Genomic DNA, 23,177 nt, shown 5'->3' on the forward strand with positions numbered 1-23,177 from the left:
CCAGAAGTAAATTTTGTAAAAATAAAATTCCATTTTTTCCGTATTTTACTTATAAATGGACTTAGTTTTTCTGCGAGGAAACATTACATTCACTCTGTGGTTAAAGTTTTTAAAATTTTAATAACTTTCATAAACTATCCTTGATTTGTACCAAACTTGGACAGAAGCTTGTTTATGATCATAAGATAGTATCCAGAAGAAAATTTTGTAAAAATAAATTTCCACTTTTCCGTATTTTACTTATAAATGGACTTAGTTTTTTTGCAAGAAACAAAACATTCACTCTGTGGTTTAAGTTTTTAAATTTTTTTATAATGTTCTCAAACTATCCTGGATTTTTACCAAACTTAGACAAAAGCTTGTTTCTGATCATAAGATATTATTCAGAAGTAAATTTTGTAAAAAAAAAAATCACTTTTTCCGTATTTTTAGTTATAAATGGACTTAGTTTTTCTTCCAGTTAACATTACATACAGTCTGCAGTTAAAGTTTATAAAACATTTATTAGATTCATAAACTAGCCTGTATATTTTAACAAACTTGGAACCTTCTTTCAATCAAAAGATAGTATCGAGAGGGAAATTTTTATTGATGTTTTTCCTCATTTTTGTTGAGTCTGTGATTAACAGCAAAAGTAGGCGAGACACTGGGTTCCGTGGAACCCTTACAAATTTTTCATCAAACATTTTCATATTAAATCTATTAAGTATAAGTTTGTAGAAATCAGAAGATATCATATGAGTGCCAATAAGACAAGTCCACCCAATTCACAATGTTTAAAAAATAAACAACAATAGAATTGTTCGTCACGGTACATCTTTCAATTTCATCAGAAACTAATCTTGTCAACACAAGCGAATTTCCTGCTTGTTTTTCGACTTCACATTAGTACACATATATATGATATAAGTACATTGGTACACACACTATTATAGCTTAAGTTTAGGATGACTCGATTTCCTGCCATGTTCTAACGAGAAAATCGGTTATATGACAACATCGTTGTTTGTCAATAAAAGTGTATAATACGTTTAGAAAAATAAATCTTAACTCGCAAATAATTGATAGTTGTCTTGATTGATTGTGGGCGAAATTAACTACAGATTCAGGTTGACTGGTATATACAATAATGCACTATTATTCAAAATGAAATAAGACTATTGTCAATTCTAACAGCTGATTAACGGAGTATGTTTGTTGTTGTTGACAAATTCTTTGAAATGAAAACCTATCTGAGCAGATTTTTATAAGGAATATAATTCGTGACATTCAATAACACCACATAGTGCCAAACACAAAAACAAACGCATAATGACCAAAGATTATCTTGAGGCTCTAGTTGACATTACGAAGAAATTAAAAATCAGACCGCAAGTTGACTTACAACGCTTTATCATTAATCCGACAGGACGGATCAGGAAAGTTTCCAGTCATGCAGTGCTGGATATCGTGGCTGACTCCCATGGACGTATTCGTAGTGGTTCCATGGAGAGTACCAGTAAATCTTCTTTGGCTGGTTCCCTGGACAGCCCATCCAGAGTGCGCAGGATATCTAGTCAGTCTGTGCTAGCAGTTGTACAGGAAAATGATAGTTGTTTTCATTCCACGTGTCTCGAAGCTTGTAAAAACATGACAATCTTAGAAAAGCTTCAATACATAAGAAAACTGCAGGTAATGTTGTCTCATGTCTATATTTGAAGGTTTTCTCATTTCTTTATTCTTCAATTTTCTATTCTTCTTTCTCTGTCTTATATTTATTTTTTCCATTATTCTCTATTCTTTATATTTTAGCACCCCATTTTTCTCTATTCTTTGTTTATAGCCTCCCTTCCTTTCCTGTTTTCTATTTTGTAGTTTTTTGCTTAACTTTCTCTATTCTTTTTTTTATCCTTTATTCTGCGCTTTTTATCCATATCATAGAGAGCTATTATGTTTAGCCCACATAGACTATCATAATTTCCTGTGCAGCAGGATATGCGAACTTTATAGAGTTCACACATTTGATGTTGTGTATGAGTGTATTGTTGCCAATACCAGGCAGAAGCTAGCGAACAATAGCTAGCGAACAATAAGCCAGCGAACAATAAGGCGATATATCGAGAAACCAAAAAACAGAATAAGACAACAACGGCCGTTAAATAAAAAAGTATTCAAAAAGGCAGAAAATCAGTTAAAATATAGCAATTTTAACTCAATTTTGAAATGGTTTTTATCCAATCCATTGATTTAACAAGTCGCATTACTTTTTAGGCTAATATTCAGTACCACAATAACTCTGCATCTATCAACGGATTATTTGTAGGTGTAGGGCCACCAATGCACCCACTTCAATTTAGAACGTATGTAAAAGTAGTCCTACCCTGTAAATTATACCACCTTTTATGTCATTGTTTGATTTAGAGCTCAAAATTTGAAAAAAATGTCAAAAAATTAGGGGGGTCGGCCTATTCCAGGGCTTCTAGAGAAAAATAATGAGGGGTGTCACGGGGAATGACTATATAGGTCTTGTAGAGGAGAAACAGGCGCTTCTTTTGCGCTAGGTATCGAAGGGTGCTATGTTAAAAAATCTGAAACTAGGGCTCAAAATTTGAAAAAAATGTCAAAAAATTAGGGGGGTCGGCCTATTCTAGGACTTCTAGAGAAAAATAATGAGGGGTGTCACGGGGTATAACTATATAGGTCTTGAAGAGGAGAAACAGGCGCTTCTTTTGCGCTAGGTATCGAAGGGCGCTATGTTCAAAAATCTGAAACTAGAGCTCAAAATTCGAAAAAATTGTCCAAAAAATGGGGGTAGGGTTGGTCTATTCCAGGAGTTCTAGAGAAAAATAATGAGGGGTGTCACGGGGAATGACTATATAGGTCTTGTAGAGGAGAAACAGGCGCTTCTTTTGCGCTAGGTATCGAAGGGCGCTATGTTCAAAAATCTGAAACTAGAGCTCAAAGTTTGAAAAAAATGTCAAAAAATGAGGGGGTCGGCTTATTCCAGGGCTTCTAGAGAAAAATAATGAGGGGTGTCACGGGGAATGACTATATAGGTCTTGTAGAGGAGAAACAGGCGCTTGTGTTGCGCTAGGTATCGAAGGGCGCTATGTTCAAAAATCTGAAACTACCGCTCAAAATTTGAAAAAAATGTCAAAAAATTAGGGGGGTCGGCCTATTCTAGGACTTCTAGAGAAAAATAATGAGGGGTGTCACGGGGTATGACTATATAGGTCTTAAAGAGGAGAAACAGGCGCTTCTTTTGCGCTAGGTATCGAAGGGCGCTATGTTCAAAAATCTGAAACTAGGGCTCAAAATTTGAAAAACAATGTCAAAAAATTAGGGGGGTCGGCCTATTCTAGGACTTCTAGAGAAAAATAATGAAGGGTGTCACGGGGTATGACTATATAGGTCTTAAAGAGGGATACAGGCGCTTCTTTTGCGCTAGGTATCGAAGGGCGATATGTTCAAAAATCTGAAACTAGAGCTCAAAATTTGAAAAAAATGTCAAAAACGTGGGGGTCGGCCTATTCCAGGGCTTCTAGAGAAAAATAATGATGGGTGTCACGGGGAATGATTATATAGGTCTTGTAGAGGAGAAACAGGCGCTTCTTTTGCGCTAGGTATCGAAGGGCGCTATGTTCAAAAATCTGAAACTAGAGCTCAAAGTTTGAAAAAAATGTCAAAAAATGAGGGGGTCGGCCTATTCCAGGGCTTCTAGAGAAAAATAATGAGGGGTGTCACGGGGAATGACTATATAGGTCTTGTAGAGGAGAAACAGGCGCTTCTGTTGCGCCAGGTATAGAAGGGCGCTATGTTCAAAAATCTGAAACTAGGGCTCAAAATTTGAAAAAAATGTCAAAAAATTAGGGAGTCGGCCTATTCCAGGGCTTCTAGAGAAAAATAATGAGGGGTGTCACGGGGAATGACTATATAGGTCTTGTAGAGGAGAAACAGGCGCTTCTTTTGCGCTAGGTATCGAAGGGTGCTATGTTCAAAAATCTGAAACTAGGGCTCAAAATTTGAAAAAAATGTCAAAAAACTAGGGGTGTTGGCCTATTCTAGGACTTCTAGAGAAAAATAATGAGGGGTGTCACGGGGTATAACTATATAGGTATTGAAGAGGAGAAACAGGCGCTTCTTTTGCGCTAGGTATCGAAGGGCGCTATGTTCAAAAATCTGAAACTAGAGCTCAAAATTAGAAAAAATTGTCCAAAAAATGGGGGTAGGGTTGGCCTATTCCAGGAGTTCTAGAGAAAAATAATGAGGGGTGTCACGGGGAATGACTATATAGGTCTTGTAGAGGAGAAACAGGCGCTTCTTTTGCGCTAGGTATCGAAGGGCGCTATGTTCAAAAATCTGAAACTAGAGCTCAAAGTTTGAAAAAAATGTCAAAAAATGAGGGGGTCGGCCTATTCCAGGGCTTCTAGAGAAAAATAATGAGGGGTGTCACGGGGAATGACTATATAGGTCTTGTAGAAGAGAAACAGGCGCTTCTGTTGCGCTAGGTATCGAAGGGCGCTATGTTCAAAATTCTGAAACTACCGCTCAAAATTTGAAAAAAATGTCAAAAAATTAGGGGGGTCGGCCTATTCTAGGACTTCTAGAGAAAAATAATGAGGGGTGTCACGGGGTATGACTATATAGGTCTTAAAGAGGAGAAACAGGCGCTTCTTTTGCGCTAGGTATCGAAGGGCGCTATGTTCAAAAATCTGAAACTAGGGCTCAAAATTTGAAAAAAATGTCAAAAAATTAGGGGGGTCGGCCTATTCTAGGACTTCTAGAGAAAAATAATGAGGGGTGTCACGGGGTATGACTATATAGGTCTTAAAGAGGGATACAGGCGCTTCTTTTGCGCTAGGTATCGAAGGGCGATATGTTCAAAAATCTGAAACTAGAGCTCAAAATTTGAAAAAAATGTCAAAAACGTGGGGGTCGGCCTATTCCAGGGCTTCTAGAGAAAAATAATGATGGGTGTCACGGGGAACGACTATATAGGTCTTGTAGAGGAGAAACAGGCGCTTCTTTTGCGCTAGGTATCGAAGGGCGCTATGTTCAAAAATCTGAAACTAGAGCTCAAAGTTTGAAAAAAATGTCAAAAAATGAGGAGGTCGGCCTATTCCAGGGCTTCTAGAGAAAAATAATGAGGGGTGTCACGGGGAATGACTATATAGGTCTTGTAGAGGAGAAACAGGCGCTTCTGTTGCGCCAGGTATAGAAGGGCGCTATGTTCAAAAATCTGAAACTAGGGCTCAAAATTTGAAAAAAATGTCAAAAAATTAGGGAGTCGGCCTATTCCAGGGCTTCTAGAGAAAAATAGTGAGGGGTGTCACGGGGAATGACTATATAGGTCTTGTAGAGGAGAAACAGGCGCTTCTTTTGCGCTAGGTATCGAAGGGTGCTATGTTCAAAAATCTGAAACTAGGGCTCAAAATTTGAAAAAAATGTCAAAAAACTAGGGGGGTTGGCCTATTCTAGGACTTCTAGAGAAAAATAATGAGGGGTGTCACGGGGTATAACTATATAGGTCTTGAAGAGGAGAAACAGGCGCTTCTGTTGCGCCAGGTATAGAAGGGCGCTATGTTCAAAAATCTGAAACTAGGGCTCAAAATTTGAAAAAAATGTCAAAAAATTAGGGAGTCGGCCTATTCCAGGGCTTCTAGAGAAAAATAGTGAGGGGTGTCACGGGGAATGACTATATAGGTCTTGTAGAGGAGAAACAGGCGCTTCTTTTGCGCTAGGTATCGAAGGGTGCTATGTTCAAAAATCTGAAACTAGGGCTCAAAATTTGAAAAAAATGTCAAAAAACTAGGGGGGTTGGCCTATTCTAGGACTTCTAGAGAAAAATAATGAGGGGTGTCACGGGGTATAAATATATAGGTCTTGAAGAGGAGAAACAGGCGCTTCTTTTGCGCTAGGTATCGAAGGGCGCTATGTTCAAAAATCTGAAACTAGAGCTCAAAATTCGAAAAAATTGTACAAAAAATGGGGGTAGGTTTGGCCTATTCCAGGAGTTCTAGAGAAAAATAATGAGGGGTGTCACGGGGAATGACTATATAGGTCATGTAGAGGAGAAACAGGCGCTTCTGTTGCGCTAGGTATAGAAGGGCGCTATGTTCAAAAATCTGAAACTAGGGCTCAAAATTTGAAAAAAAATGTCAAAAAATTAGGGGGGTCGGCTTATTCCAGGGCTTCTAGAGAAAAATAATGAGGGGTGTCACGGGGTATAACTATATAGGTCTTGAAGAGGAGAAACAGGCGCTTCTTTTGCGCTAGGTATCGAAGGGCGCTATGTTCAAAAATCTGAAACTAGAGCTCAAAATTCGAAAAAATTGTCCAAAAAATGGGGGTAGGGTTGGCCTATTCCAGGAGTTCTAGAGAAAAATAATGAGGGGTGTCACGGGGAATGACTATATAGGTCTTGTAGAGGAGAAACAGGCGCTTCTTTTGCGCTAGGTATCGAAGGGCGCTATGTTCAAAAATCTGAAACTAGAGCTCAAAATTTGAAAAAAATGTCAAAAATGATGGCGTCGGCCTATTCCAGGGCTTCTAGAGAAAAATTAATGAGGGGTGTCACGGGGAATGACTATATAAGTCTTGTAGAGGGGAAACAGGCGCTTCTGTTGCGCTAGGTATAGAAGGGCGCTATGTTCAAAAATCTGAAACTAGAGCTCAAAATTTGAAAAAAATGTCAAAAATGAGGGGGTCGGCCTATTCCAGGGCTTCTAGAGAAAAATAATGAGGGGTGTCACGGGGAATGACTACATAGGTCTTGTATAGGAGAAACAGGCGCTTCTGTTGCGCTAGGTATAGAAGGGCGCTATGTTCTAAAATCTGAAACTAGGGCTCAAAATTTGAAAAAAATGTCAAAAATGATGGCGTCGGCCTATTCCAGGGCTTCTAGAGAAAAATTAATGAGGGGTGTCACGGGGAATGACTATATAAGTCTTGTAGAGGGGAAACAGGCGCTTCTGTTGCGCTAGGTATAGAAGGGCGCTATGTTCAAAAATCTGAAACTAGAGCTCAAAATTTGAAAAAAATGTCAAAAATCAGGGGGTCGGCCTATTCCAGGGCTTCTAGAGAAAAATAATGAGGGGTGTCACGGGGAATGACTATATAGGTCTTGTATAGGAGAAACAGGCGCTTCTGTTGCGCTAGGTATAGAAGGGCGCTATGTTCTAAAATCTGAAACTAGGGCTCAAAATTTGAAAAAAATGTCAAAAAATTAGGGGGGTCGGCCTATTCCAGGGCTTCTAGAGAAAAATATTTGGGGTGTCACGGGATATGACTATATAGGTCTTGAAGAGGAGAAACGGGCACTTCTTTTACGTTAGGTATCGAAGAGCGCTATGTTCAAAAATCTGAAACTAGAGCTCAAAATTAGAAAAATTTGTCCAAAAAATGGGGGTAGGGTCGGTCTATTCCAGGAGTTTTAGAGAAAAATAATGAGGGATGTCACGGGGAATGACTATATAGGTCTTGTAGAGGAGAAACAGGCGTTTCTTTTGTCTTAGGTATGGAAGGGCGCTATGTTAAAAAATCTGAAACTAGAGCTCAAAATTTGAAAAAAATGTCAAAAATTAGGGGGGTCAGCCAGCAGCGGCATAACACAAAAAAACTCATCATAAATACCAGACGCGCGTTTCATCTACAAAAGACTCATTAGTGACGCTCGAATCAAAATAATGGTTGAAAGGCCAAAATAAAGGACGAATTTGAAGAGCATCGAGAACATAACATTCCTAGCAGTTTTGCCAAATACAGGTAAGGCAGTCTATTCCTGGTGTAGAAAAACCTTATTTTTTTTCAAAAAATTCAAAGCGGTGTTAATTTATAAGATTATATCAATGATAAGCCAAGTCAACACAAGTGCTGACTACTGAGCTGGTGATACCCTCGGGGAAATAAATCTCTACCAGCAGTGGCATCGACTCAGTGGTTGCATTTTAAGTTTTAACTCATCATAGATACAAGTATTTTAATTTTATATTTACGCCAGACGCGCATTTCGTCTACAATATATCAGTGAATGTCCTGTGAAGGAAAAACAGGCGAACCGTTTGCGTAAGTCTTCAAATGGTGCTATGTTCAATTTTGTCGAAAGGAACTTAAAAAATTTAATGAAAAACTCAACTGTCAGACAAGAACGCGAAAACCAAAAAAAAAAAACATATGATAGTCAGCAAAGACTAATTTTCAATTTCTTGTCATAAAAAGTCATAATTTCCCCATCCGAATAACATGATTAAAGAGTTTGTAAAATGTGTTATGTAAATACTGATAAAAAAATGCTGATTACTGGCTGTAAAGGTTATGTCGAAAAGAAAACAACGAAGATGAATGAACTTTAGTGCGAATGCCAGATGGTATATAACCAAATTGGAATTGAAATTAAAAAAACACTCTTTATTTTTTTTCTGATATAATTTGTTAAAATTGAACTAGTTAAACACTATTTAAATATCACCGGAGTTTGATCAATAATTATCGACTCGATAAGTTCTTATCTGCACATGCAGCTACTGTACCCGTACACAGCAAAACATGTGTTTCATCCTCATTGTTTTCAACACTTTAAATAACCAAGTTTATAAAGTTGTGTGATTGACACCTTGAAATTGGTCCTCCACAACTCTTAACCGCAGCAAGATGGCAGATTATCAGCATGAGAGAGGCAGGAATGTCGCTGTGACAATTGCACGTATTGTCGGTCATCACTTTTCCACTATAAGTCGTTTAGATAAAAAAAAAAATATGAGGCAATACACGATATAAAAGACTATCCGAGATCAAAAAGACCCCCTATGCCACCTGCTAGGCATGATAAAGCTTAGTCAGAAAGAAACCAATTGCATACAATACAATCCTAAAAAGAGAGGACTGGGCATACAGGAGCCTTTTAACAATAATTTTTCGAGATTGAATCATCCCTTCTGGTTATTGTGCGATAAGACCATTTCAGGGACGTTTGCTTACGAACAGACATACAGTTATCCGTATCCAATGTAGTGCAGAGCTCGCCAAAATTGGAAATTAGCATCGTGGAGGAAAATCCATTGTTCAAATTGAATTCGGTTCATCTTCCTTGGCCAGATCGTAACCCGGATTTGAACCATATCGAGCATATTTGGGACACTATTGGGCGGAAAGTGCACAAAAAGACACACCAGTTATACAATAAACAATGTCCTTCATCAGAAATGGTTGCTGCTACCTTAACAACGTATTAGCCGATTTATGGCAGGAATCAGAATACGGTGAGATGCGGTAATCTGTTTGATTGGAGGCTGCGCACAAAGTACTAATTCTTTGGCGTATAACGACCAACCATGATGCGAACAGTCATCTGAAGATTAATTTTGAAATACCTGACATTGTTAAGTTCGACTACAGTACAAGTTGAAAAATACATTTTTTGTACAAAAAACACTACATTTTGTTATTAAAATTGTGGTTGCCAATGTTATCATAAACTATGTTTCAATAATATCATACACATATGTTATTATATTTCATCCAAAAAAAGAGGCTGATTTTTCAAGTTTTAAAAAATCAAGGTGTTGCAATACTTTTTTCTATGTGTATATATAATACAGCCGTGCGTAAGATGGGTTAATTAGGGTTGTTAACTAAGCGTCTTTTTGAAATAAGTCACTCGCCTATTGCAAATAAGCAGTCGATGCTCAACATAAGAATACAACGACTCGCAACTATGTGAGTTAAAGAACATGGGTTGTTAACTATGCACTATATAACCGACTTCATCTAGTCACCCGTTTAACAAACCTCATCTTCACAAAAGTACAAATCGGTCTAGGTGTCTCTATAGAAAAGTTTGTTAAACGGATAAAATATTTCGACTTAAATTCGAGAAACGATGCTTGATCGTTGTTCGTTTGAGTGAAACTTGGATTACAGTTCTGTTTCAACAGAAAAAAGAATTCACGTTTATTCTTCGCATCATTTATGTTTTACTTGCCAATATGTCTAAGTGCCGCCCAAGACCAAGAAGTTGTGATGATCCAGGTTGCTTTTCATACCATATTCAAGTCAAGTATTTTCATAAAACTATGGACGGAAAAGATTACCGAATTCAACAACAAAGAGATCAAAGTACTATGTATAAAACACTGCGTTGATGTCTACTCTATCGATCCCGCAAGATTTGAGGAAACTCGAGTTTTTCTCGACCACTGAGATCATACCATGATGGGGTAGATGAAAAAATACTTTAAAGCCAAAAATATTCGCACTTGCAATTGCGTGATTGGTACTTTAGATGATCTCATTAACCAACAAAAGCACCACCAAACAGCAATCGACTTAGGACATGTGGCCGCAACTTATAAGAAATATGAAAGATAATAAGTTGAAGTGTAACTTGTATGCAGACATACTAACTATACAGCAGGGTCAGTTCCGCGTGATTACCAATTCCAGAATTTTATCAATGAGGAAAAACAGGGTTCCCGAACTTCTGAATATCTCGTATCGCATCTATAATCGTATACTTGGGGTGATGTAAATGATCTCTTGGAGGAATGGAAAGGTATTCTCAGTCATTCATTTCTTGGTTCAAACAATAAGACATGGAGTCACAACCTCTATTTTCAAACACAAAGGTTCGTAGTTTTATCTCCGTTTTTGGGAGACAATTTCAGGGACCAAATTGTCGGCTCTTCCTTCACACCATTTGCGAGTATCGTCTTCTGGAATAACGATAGTCTGTCAGAAGGATACGCGATTGATCACGTGTTAAAAGAGAGCCATACCACTTGCACGTAAAAGACAACTTGTTAGCTTCCAAAAAAAGCAGGCTAATGGCGCTACAAGGCAGCACTCGCACAATAAAAGTAGAAAGGGGTATGATTAATTTAACTCATAATAACTTGTTTCCAAATACACTTAAAATAACTATGCTTAAACTAACATCTCTAGAAGGTCTATATTCTTGTTGATTCTCCAGGACTGTAAAGGTTATGAGAATGTAAAGGTTACTAGTAGTAACCAATGATTCAGCGGTTTTCTCTGATAAATCAGAGTTACTACTATGAATATATGCTGCATTCTATTAAACAAGAGATGTCGACGTGCATCAATTTAATTGGCGTGCCGGTGCCATTGAGAGGAGTGACTTGCGGGTAGACATTGTCTGTAGGTGAAATTATGATATGTATTTGTGTATTAGAGGTAGTAACATGGCTACCTCAAAAAACGATAGTATTGACGGGTAAGTTATAACTAGATGATTGAGAAGGTTGAATAAAAAAAATCTAATTTAACGAATTTCTTAATCTGAACGAACATTTACTGATTTGTTTGCTAAATCTCTTCCACCACATTTTTATACCAGCAATCTTCTGCAATTTTATCATGATGACCTATATAAATATCACTTTTTTGTGAGTATGAATCTAAAATTCCTCAATTTTTATATCGAAACTATATCTAGTTATGTATCCAAAATTCTTTTAAAGTCTTGTAAGTGCTCGTTCATTTCCGGAACAAATGGCTTTAAGCTTTGTATTACTTTTCCTTTCTTAAAATAGAAATAAAGGACTTCTTAACTATGTGAGAGACGTATTATTCATAGAAAGATGTCAAAGTGACGTGACATTACAGTGAGTGCGGCACATAGTAAACGCCATGTGTGTGGTATTTACGAGAGGTATGAGTATGATGCAACGTATTACCCTAAATTTTTAAGGTTTCGATATCTACTCTAGTTTGTCTCAACACATCTCACTCCGTGAATCTATTCAATTTCTCTTTCTTATTCTTCTTGTTTTGCTTACCAAACATTCATCACCTGGATCTCAGCTGTCGTTTTATTTTCGTGAAGTTAACAAATCAATGGTTCTGCATGTTTGAATTTGTGGTCTTACTTGTCCAGCTTGTTCATTATTTTTTCTCATGTTCTTTTATTGCTGCATCATATTCTATTTGCATCCATTTTATATCCGTTTCATACGTGCTTTTGAATGAACCATCATTTCATTACAGCATCCGAAATGGCCCTCAGAGCTTTCATGATGGTGATATTGTGGTCATTCATGTTCCAGTATCTGAGGAAACTACACTTTATCGTCCCTTTTTATCAATAACCCTTTCTGTTGTTATTTTCCCTGAAAAGTGTTATTCAAGTTGGATGACCGTTTCCGATGGATTTTGGCTCTTTTTGGTGAGTCGTCCAAGTTCGTCCCAAAAGATGTCCCATTGGCGATAATCTGAAGACATTACTGGCCATGGCAACACTCGAATGCGATTATTCTCAAAACTCATTAAAATGTGTTTACAACGGGCGTTTTCTGTTAAAAATGTAGTTTAACGATGCCTTCGGAGAAACGGGAGAACTAGTGGAGCCAGAATTTCGTTCCTATACCTTTTTGCATTTAGGTTTCATTCACTAATTGTCAGATCGGGGCGTTCCTGGTAGGTTATCCATCTCGTACCATTAATTCGCCACCCTAAAGCCAATTTGTTTCCTGTACGCACGCATCAAAAAGCATGCCTTGCACCTGCGGCAGACCATGTCTCTGCCGTCGATAAATGTCAAGTTGAATTTCGATTCAGTGGTAAAAAGGATTTGTCTCCATGTTAGTCTATGTCATCGAATCCGAACCCCCCTTATTTAACTCGCAACATCCTTCGATTCTGCGTAAGGATAGGTCACTTCAACGAACGACGAGCTCTTAGACTGCCTAAAATAAAGTCGGTTACAAACTGTTTGCGCATATAGCCTATTTTTGTTTCTTCCATGAGTTTCTCCAAATCGATTATGGAGATGAATAATGCGGATTTGCCAATCTTCACACAACCTCGTTTCACGTGAGTTGCAACCTCGGGGACGTTAAAATGTTGTACCAGTATCTCTAAGACGAGTCTTTAGCGCCTTTCAAAGTCATTCTAGAGACATTGAATAGTGCTCGATACATTTAATGATCAAAAGGAAAACTCAGTTCCATCTCTATAAAGGTAAATGGTTGAAAAAAATGCGTATTTGTTTGAAATCGGAAAATGGCGTTAAGTTATCTTCGAATTTAAAAAAAAACAACTAAATGATCATGAATAAATTATTCAGGTCATTAGTTTTAATCTTGAAAATGTTACAAACTAATATATTAAATATATTTTACTTAAAAAGTAATGTTTCTTTTTTTATATATACACATGGAAAAAAGTATTGCAAAATATTGATTTTTTAAAACTTGAATAATCAGCCTTTTTTTTGATGGAATAAGATAAAATATATTTAAAATAATATTGAAACATAGTTTATGAAAATATTGGCATTTTAACGAACAAAAAATGATTGAAAAAAAAAAATATCTATCTAACCACTATTCTAAAAACAAAGTGAAGTTTTTTTTGTACAAAAAACTGCATTTTACCACTTTTACTGTAGTCGAATTTTACAATGTCAGACATTTCAAAATTAATCTTAAGATGATTGTTCACATCATGGTTAATCGTTATACGCCAAAAAAATAGTACTTTGTGCGGAGTCTCCATTTAAAGGGTCAATCGCCAATTAACGTCTTATGATTTCTGCCATAAATCGACTAATTTGTTGCTTAGGTAGCAGCAACCATTTCTGATGAAGGGCATTGTTTATTTCATCACGTGTGTGGACTGGGGTGTCCTTTTGTGCACTTTCCGCCCAATAGTGTCCCAAATATGCTCGATATGGTTCAAATCCAGGCTACGATCTGGTCAAGGAAGATAAACAGAATTCCATTTGAACAATGGATTTTCCTCCACGATGCTTATTTCCAATTTTGGAGAGCTCTGCACTACATTGGATACGGATAACTGTGTGTCTGCTCGTAAGCAAACGTCCCTGAAATGGTCTTATCGCACAATAACCAGAAGGGATGATTCAATCTCGAACAATTATTGTTAAAAGGCGCCTGTATGCCCAGTCCTCTCTTTTTATGGTTGTATTGTATGCAATGGGTTTCTTTCTGACTAAGCTTCATCATGCTTGATTTTCCCTAGCAGGTGGCATAGGGGGTCTTTTTGATCTCGGATAGTCTTTTATATCGTGTATTGCCTGATTTTTATTCTCTAAACGACTAATAGTGGAAAAGTGATGACCGACAATACGTGCAGTTGTCACAGCGACATTCCTGCCTCTCTCATGCTGATAATCTGCCATCTTGCGGTTAAGAGTTGTGGAGGACCTATTTCAAGGTGTCAATCACACAACTTTATAAACTTGGTTATTTAAAGTGTTGAAAACAATGAGGATGAAACACATGTTTTGCTGTGTGCGTAAATATAAAATTAAAATACTGGTATCTATATATGATGAGTTAAAACTTAAAATGCAACCACTGAGTCGATGCCACTGCTGTTAGAGATTTATTTCCCAGAGGGTATCACCATCCCAGTAGTCAGCACTTGTGTTGACTTGGCTTACCATTGATATAATCTTATAAATTAACACCGCTTTGATTTTTTGAAAAAAATAAGGTTTTTCTACACCAGGAATAGACTGCCTTACCTGTATTTGGCAAAACTGCTAGGAATGTTATGTTCTCAATGCTCTTCAAATTCGTCCTTTATTTTGGCCTTTCAACCATTATTTTGATTCGAGCGTCACTAATGAGTCTTTTATAGATGAAACGCGCGTCTGGTATTTATGATAGAGTTTTTTTGTGTTATGCCGCTGCCGGCTGACCCCCCTAATTTTTGACATCTTTTTCAAATTTTGAGCTCTAGTTTCAGATTTTTGAACATAGCGCCCTTCAATACCTAGCGCAAAAGAAACGCCTGTTTCTCCTCTACAAGACATATATAGTCATTCCCCGTGACATTCCTCATTATTTTTCTCTAAAACTCCTGGAATAGACCGACCCTACCCCCATTTTTTGGACAAATTTTTCGAATTTTGAGCTCTAGTTTTCAGATTTTTGAACTTGCGCCCTTCAATACCTAGCGCTAAAGAAGCGCCTGTTTCTCTTCTACAAGACCTATATAGTCATATTCCGTGACACCCCCCATTATTTTTCTCTAGAACTCCTGGAATAGGCCAACCCTACCCCCATTTTTTGGACATTTTTTTCGAATTTTGAGCTCTAGTTTCAGATTTTTGAACATAGCGCCCTTCGATACCTAGCGCAAAAGAAGCGCCTGATTCTCCTCTTTAAGACCTATATAGTCATACCCCGTGACATCCTTCATTATTTTTTTCTAGAAGTCCTAGGATAGGCCGACCCCCCTAATTTTTTGACATTTTTTTCAAATTTTGAGCCCTAGTTTCAGATTTTTGAACATAGCGCCCTTCGATACCTAGCGCAAAAGAAGCGCCTGTTTCTCCTCTACAAGACCTATATAGTCATTCCCCGTGACACCCCTCATTATTTTTCTCTAGAAGCCCTGGAATAGGCCGACCCCCCTAATTTTTTGACATTTTTTTCAAATTTTGAGCCCTAGTTTCAGATTTTTGAACATAGCGCCCTTCTATACCTAGCGCAACAGAAGCGCCTGTTTCTCCTCTACAAGACCTATATAGTCATATCCCGTGACACCCCCCATTTTTTTTTTCTGTAGAACTCCTGGAATAGGCCAACCCCACCCCCATTTTTTGGACAATTTTTTCGAATTTTGAGCTCTAGTTTCAGATTTTTGAACATAGCGCCCTTCGATACCTAGCGCAAAAGAAGCGCCTGTTTCTCCTCTTCAAGACCTATATAGTCATACCCCGTGACACCCCTCATTATTTTTCTCTAGAAGTCCTAGAATAGGTCGACCCCCCTAATTTTTTTACATTTTTTTCAAATTTTGAGCCCTAGTTTCAGAATTTTGAACATAGCGCCCTTCAATACCTAGCGCAAAAGAAGCGCCTGTTTCTCTTCTACAAGACCTATATAGTCATTCCCCGTGACACCCCCCATTATTTTTCTCTAGAAGCCCTGGAATAGGCCGACCCCCTCATTTTTGACATTTTTTTCAAATTTGGAGCTCTAGTTTCAGATTTTTGAACATAGCGCCCTTCGATACCTAGCGCAAAAGAAGCGCCTGTTTCTTCTCTACAAGACCTATATAGTCATATCCCGTGACACCCCCCATTATTTTTCTCTAGAACTCCTGGAATAGGCCAACCCGACCCCCATTTTTTGGACATTTTTTTCGAATTTTGAGCTCTAGTTTCAGATTTTTGAACATAGCGCCCTTCGATACCTAGCGCAAAAGAAGCGCCTGTTTCTCCTCTTCAAGACCTATATAGTCATACCCCGTGACACCCCTCATTATTTTTCTCTAGAAGTCCTAGAATAGGCCGACCCCCCTAATTTTTTGACATTTTTTTCAAATTTTGAGCCCTAGTTTCAGATTTTTGAACATAGCGCCCTTCTATACCTAGCGCAACAGAAGCGCCTGTTTCTCCTCTACAAGACCTATATAGTCATTCCCCGTGACACCCCTCATTATGTTTCTCTAGAAGCCCTGGAATAGGCCGACCCCCTCATTTTTGACATTTTTTTCAAATTTGGAGCTCTAGTTTCAGATTTTTGAACATAGCGCCCTTCGATACCTAGCGCAAAAGAAGCGCCTGTTTCTTCTCTACAAGACCTATATAGTCATATCCCGTGACACCCCCCATTATTTTTCTCTAGAACTCCTGGAATAGGCCAACCCTACCCCCATTTTTTGGACATTTTTTTCGAATTTTGAGCTCTAGTTTCAGATTTTTGAACATAGCGCCCTTCGATACCTAGCGCAAAAGAAGCGCCTGTTTCTCCTCTTCAAGACCTATATAGTCATACCCCGTGACACCCCTCATTATTTTTCTCTAGAAGTCCTAGAATAGGCCGACCCCCCTAATTTTTTGACATTTTTCTTCAAATTTTGAGCCCTAGTTTCAGATTTTTGAACATAGCGCCCTTCGATACCTAGCGCAAAAGAAGCGCCTGTTTCTCCTCTACAAGACCTATATAGTCATTCCCCGTGACACCCCTCATTATGTTTCTCTAGAAGCCCTGGAATAGGCCGACCCCCTCATTTTTGACATTTTTTTCAAATTTGGAGCTCTAGTTTCAGATTTTTGAACATAGCGCCCTTCGATACCTAGCGCAAAAGAAGCGCCTGTTTCTTCTCTACAAGACCTATATAGTCATATCCCGTGACACCCCCCATTATTTTTCTCTAGAACTCCTGGAATAGGCCAACCCTACCCCCATTTTTTGGACATTTTTTTCGAATTTTGAGCTCTAGTTTCAGATTTTTGAACATAGCGCCCTTCGATACCTAGCGCAAAAGAAGCGCCTGTTTCTCCTCTTCAAGACCTATATAGTTATAACCCGTGACACCCCTCATTATTTTTCTCTAGAAGTCCTAGAATAGGCCGTCCCCCCTAATTTTTTTACATTTTTTTCAAATTTTGAGCCCTAGTTTCAGATTTTTGAACATAGCGCCCTTCGATACCTAGCGCAAAAGAAGCGCCTGTTTCTCCTCTTCAAGACCTATATAGTCATAACCCGTGACACCCCTCATTATTTTTCTCTAGAAGTCCTAGAATAGGCCGTCCCCCCTAATTTTTTTACATTTTTTTCAAATTTTGAGCCCTAGTTTCAGATTTTTGAACATAGCGCCCTTCGATACCTAGCGCAAAAGAAGCGCCTGTTTCTCCTCTACAAGACCCATATAGTCATTCCCCGTGACACCCCTCATTATTTTTCTCTAGAAGCCCTGGAATAGGCCGACCCCCTAATTTTTTGACATTTTTTTCAAATTTTGAGCCCTAGTTTCAGAATTTTGAACATAGCGCCCTTCAATACCTAGCGCAAAAGAAGCGCCTGTTTCTCTTCTACAAGACCTATATAGTCATTCCCCGTGACACCCCCCATTATTTTTCTCTAGAAGCCCTGGAATAGGCCGACCCCCCCTAATTTTTTGACATTTTTTTCAAATTTTGAGCCCTAGTTTCAGATTTTTGAACATAGCGCCCTTCTATACCCAGCGCAACAGAAGCGCCTGTTTCTCCTCTACAAGACCTATATAGTCATTCCCCGTGACACCCCTCATTATTTTTCTCTAGAAGCCCTGGAATAGGCCGACCCCCTCATTTTTGACATTTTTTTCAAATTTGGAGCTCTAGTTTCAGATTTTTGAACATAGCGCCCTTCGATACCTAGCGCAAAAGAAGCGCCTGTTTCTTCTCTACAAGACCTATATAGTCATATCCCGTGACACCCCCCATTATTTTTCTCTAGAACTCCTGGAATAGGCCAACCCTACCCCCATTTTTTGGACATTTTTTTCGAATTTTGAGCTCTAGTTTCAGATTTTTGAACATAGCGCACTTCGATACCTAGCGCAAAAGAAGCGCCTGTTTCTCCTCTTCAAGACCTATATAGTCATACCCCGTGACACCCCTCATTATTTTTCTCTAGAAGTCCTAGAATAGGCCGACCCCCCTAATTTTTTGACATTTTTCTTCAAATTTTGAGCCTTAGTTTCAGATTTTTGAACATAGCGCCCTTCGATACCTAGCGCAAAAGAAGCGCCTGTTTCTCCTCTACAAGACCTATATAGTCATTCCCCGTGACACCCCTCATTATTTTTCTCTAGAAGCCCTGGAATAGGCCGACCCCCTCATTTTTGACATTTTTTTCAAATTTTGAGCTTTAGTTTCAGATTTTTGAACATAGCGCCCTTCGATACCAAGCGCAAAAGGAGCGCCTGTTTCTTCTCTACAAGACCTTTATAGTCATATCCCGTGACACCCCCCATTATTTTTCTCTAGAACTCCTGGAATAGGCCAACCCTACCCCCATTTTTTGGACAATTGTTTCGAATTTTGAGCTCTAGTTTCAGATTTTTGAACATAGCGCCCTTCGATACCTAGCGCAAAAGAAGCGCCTAATTCTTCTCTACAAGACCTATATAGTCATATCCCGTGACACCCCCCATTATTTTTCTCTAGAACTCCTGGAATAGGCCAACCCTACCCCCATTTTGTGGACAATTTTTTCGAATTTTGAGCTCTAGTTTCAGATTTTTGAACATAGCGCCCTTCGATACCTAGCGCAAAAGAAGCGCCTGTTACTCCTCTTCAAGACCTATATAGTCATACCCCGTGGCACCCCTCATTATTTTTCTCTAGAAGTCCTAGAATAGGTCGACCCCCCTAATTTTTTTACATTTTTTTCAAATTTTGAGCCCTAGTTTCAGATTTTTGAACATAGCGCCCTTCGATACATAGCGCAAAAGAAGCGCCTGTTTCTCCTCTACAAGATCCATATAGTCATTCCCCGTGACACCCCTCATTATTTTTCTCTAGAAGCCCTGGAATAGGCCGACCCCCTAATTTTTTGACATTTTTTTCAAATTTTGAGCCCTAGTTTCAGAATTTTGAACATAGCACCCTTCAATACCTAGCGCAAAAGAAGCGCCTGTTTTTCTTCTACAAGACCTATATAGTCATTCCCCGTGACACCCCCCATTATTTTTCTCTAGAAGCCCTGGAATAGGCCGACCCCCTCATTTTTGACATTTTTTTCAAATTTTGAGCCCTAGTTTCAGAATTTTGAACATAGCGCCATTCAATACCTAGCGCAAAAGAAGCGCCTGTTTCTCTTCTAAAAGACCTATATAGTCATTCCCCGTGACACCCCCCATTATTTTTCTCTAGAAGCCCTGGAATAGGCCGACCCCCCCTAATTTTTTGACATTTTTTTCAAATTTTGAGCCCTAGTTTCAGATTTTTGAACATAGCGCCCTTCTATACCTAGCGCAACAGAAGCGCCTGTTTCTCCTCTACAAGACCTATATAGTCATTCCCCGTGACACCCCTCATTATTTTTCTCTAGAAGCCCTGGAATAGGCCGACCCCCTCATTTTTGACATTTTTTTCAAATTTGGAGCTCTAGTTTCAGATTTTTGAACATAGCGCCCTTCGATACCTAGCGCAAAAGAAGCGCCTGTTTCTTCTCTACAAGACCTATATAGTCATATCCCGTGACACCCCCCCATTATTTTTCTCTAGAACTCCTGGAATAGGCCAACCCGACCCCCATTTTTTGGACATTTTTTTCGAATTTTGAGCTCTAGTTTCAGATTTTTGAACATAGCGCCCTTCGATACCTAGCGCAAAAGAAGCGCCTGTTTCTCCTCTTCAAGACCTATATAGTCATACCCCGTGACACCCCTCATTATTTTTCTCTAGAAGTCCTAGAATAGGCCGACCCCCCTAATTTTTTGACATTTTTTTCAAATTTTGAGCCCTAGTTTCAGATTTTTGAACATAGCGCCCTTCTATACCTAGCGCAACAGAAGCGCCTGTTTCTCCTCTACAAGACCTATATAGTCATTCCCCGTGACACCCCTCATTATGTTTCTCTAGAAGCCCTGGAATAGGCCGACCCCCTCATTTTTGACATTTTTTTCAAATTTGGAGCTCTAGTTTCAGATTTTTGAACATAGCGCCCTTCGATACCTAGCGCAAAAGAAGCGCCTGTTTCTTCTCTACAAGACCTATATAGTCATATCCCGTGACACCCCCCATTATTTTTCTCTAGAACTCCTGGAATAGGCCAACCCTACCCCCATTTTTTGGACATTTTTTTCGAATTTTGAGCTCTAGTTTCAGATTTTTGAACATAGCGCCCTTCGATACCTAGCGCAAAAGAAGCGCCTGTTTCTCCTCTTCAAGACCTATATAGTCATACCCCGTGACACCCCTCATTATTTTTCTCTAGAAGTCCTAGAATAGGCCGACCCCCCTAATTTTTTGACATTTTTCTTCAAATTTTGAGCCCTAGTTTCAGATTTTTGAACATAGCGCCCTTCGATACCTAGCGCAAAAGAAGCGCCTGTTTCTCCTCTACAAGACCTATATAGTCATTCCCCGTGACACCCCTCATTATGTTTCTCTAGAAGCCCTGGAATAGGCCGACCCCCTCATTTTTGACATTTTTTTCAAATTTGGAGCTCTAGTTTCAGATTTTTGAACATAGCGCCCTTCGATACCTAGCGCAAAAGAAGCGCCTGTTTCTTCTCTACAAGACCTATATAGTCATATCCCGTGACACCCCCCATTATTTTTCTCTAGAACTCCTGGAATAGGCCAACCCTACCCCCATTTTTTGGACATTTTTTTCGAATTTTGAGCTCTAGTTTCAGATTTTTGAACATAGCGCCCTTCGATACCTAGCGCAAAAGAAGCGCCTGTTTCTCCTCTTCAAGACCTATATAGTCATACCCCGTGACACCCCTCATTATTTTTCTCTAGAAGTCCTAGAATAGGCCGACCCCCCTAATTTTTTGACATTTTTCTTCAAATTTTGAGCCCTAGTTTCAGATTTTTGAACATAGCGCCCTTCGATACCTAGCGCAAAAGAAGCGCCTGTTTCTCCTCTACAAGACCTATATAGTCATTCCCCGTGACACCCCTCATTATTTTTCTCTAGAAGCCCTGGAATAGGCCGACCCCCCTAATTTTTTGAAATTTTTAGCTCTTAATCAAACAATGACATAAAAGGTGGTATAATTTACAGGGTAGGACTACTTTTACATACGTTCTAAATTGAAGTGGGTGCATTGGTGGCCCTACACCTACAAATAATCCGTTGATAGATGCAGAGTTATTGTGGTACTGAATATTAGCCTAAAAAGTAATGCGACTTGTTAAATCAGTGGATTGGATAAAAAACATTTCAAAATTCAGTTTAAATTGCTATATTTTAACTGATTTTCTGCCTTTTTGAATACTTTTTTATTTAACGGCCGTTGTTGTCTTATTCTGTTTTTTGGTTTCTCGATATATCGCCTTATTGTTCGCTGGCTTATTGTTCGCTAGCTATTGTTCGCTAGCTTCTGCCTGGTTTTTATATCAAACCGCAAAACTTTTTCTTCAAACTAGGTTTTCAAGTTTGCACTAAATGTTCCTGTTTGCTATATATTCTAAGAGTACGGCAAACAATACCATGAATACCAAAGAGACAATAAATTCATACAATAAGCTGATAACGACATGGCTAAAAAAGAGGAAAAACAAACAGACAAACAATAGTAAACAAATCACAACAAAGAAAAATTAAGAATGAGCAACACGAACCTCACCAAACATTGGTGGTTCAGGTTGCCTGAGGTGTTCCGGAATGGTAAGCATAAAATTATTATCCTGTTCCACATGTCGCGGGACAAGAGAACAATCAGTTTGATTTTCTTTAGAAGGGAATTTTTGAGGACCGTTTACTCATTATCATCTGTTTATAGTCCCACTTAATCCAATTGATTGTATGCATTACGTAGAGCAGAATAAGCTAATATTTATTTTAATATGTGTTTTTGTTCAATATTTCAGACTGAAATTCGGGAACAAGATCAACTGCTGGCAAAACAATTCCTTCAATTATACAAAGACATCCAGCAAGAGAAAGTCCGGAAGTCATGCATCCAGCACCAGGATCATTTAGACGCTTTATTCGATGACACAGTTGAAGAAAAAGAGACTCCAGTCATGTGTGACCAACCAGTCAAACGTAGAGCAAAGACACTTACGTGCGGTGTTACCCGGATGAACATTCGATCTCAAAGATTTTCATGCTCGTAGAAATACATTTGTGTACTCGTGATATCATCATGATCATATCACAGCCTCTAAAAAAAAGACTACAAAGATTATATTCGATTTAAACTTACTGACACAACTAACCATATCATTTGCTCTGTACTAGTTATGTTAAAGTGGCCGGGAGAATGTACCGGTACTTGATGTATCTGTTAACAAATGTAAATGTGTTGATAACACGTTTTGAAGATCAGAAAAAAAAATTCATTCAAATCTATATATAATTTTTTATTTTTTTTTTATTATTATTAGTTTTTTTTAATCTATACGATTTATTTGTATCTGATTGAATTAAAACTATGTTTAAGTCTGTTATGACCTTCAGTGCTGTCTATATATAACAATGAGGTGTATTATGTATTCGAATGAGACAACTGTTACATGTAAGTTAAGGAACGACAGTTTACCAAATGGTTTTCCTCACGGATAAAAACCATAACGGAAAGTCATCTTCAAAAGGATATAACAAAATGTGAAACAAATCAAAAGAAAAAAAAATGCCAGGTATATATGAACGATAAACAAATTAAATAGACAGCAACCAATAACAACCACTGAATGATAGACTCCTGACTTATTTTTTTAGGAAAATTATCATCAAGGTTACAAACAGTAAATGTAA

General features: G+C 38.4%; 1 protein-coding gene across 1 annotated transcript; it reads left to right on the forward strand.

Moving 5' to 3' along the window:
- Nucleotides 1-918: 918 nt before the first annotated feature.
- LOC134700472 (uncharacterized) lies at nt 919-22,537 on the forward strand. The gene is made up of 2 exons (XM_063561867.1): nt 919-1,671; nt 22,289-22,537. Exons 1-2 carry the CDS (start codon nt 1,312-1,314, stop codon nt 22,535-22,537), a joined length of 609 nt encoding a protein of 202 aa, XP_063417937.1. The 5' UTR covers nt 919-1,311.
- The last annotated feature ends 640 nt before the right edge of the window (nt 22,538-23,177 follow it).

The sequence above is a fragment of the Mytilus trossulus genome, unplaced genomic scaffold (genome assembly GCF_036588685.1).
Source record: "Mytilus trossulus isolate FHL-02 unplaced genomic scaffold, PNRI_Mtr1.1.1.hap1 h1tg000158l__unscaffolded, whole genome shotgun sequence".
In the NCBI taxonomy this organism is placed as follows: Eukaryota; Metazoa; Mollusca; class Bivalvia; order Mytilida; family Mytilidae; genus Mytilus; species Mytilus trossulus.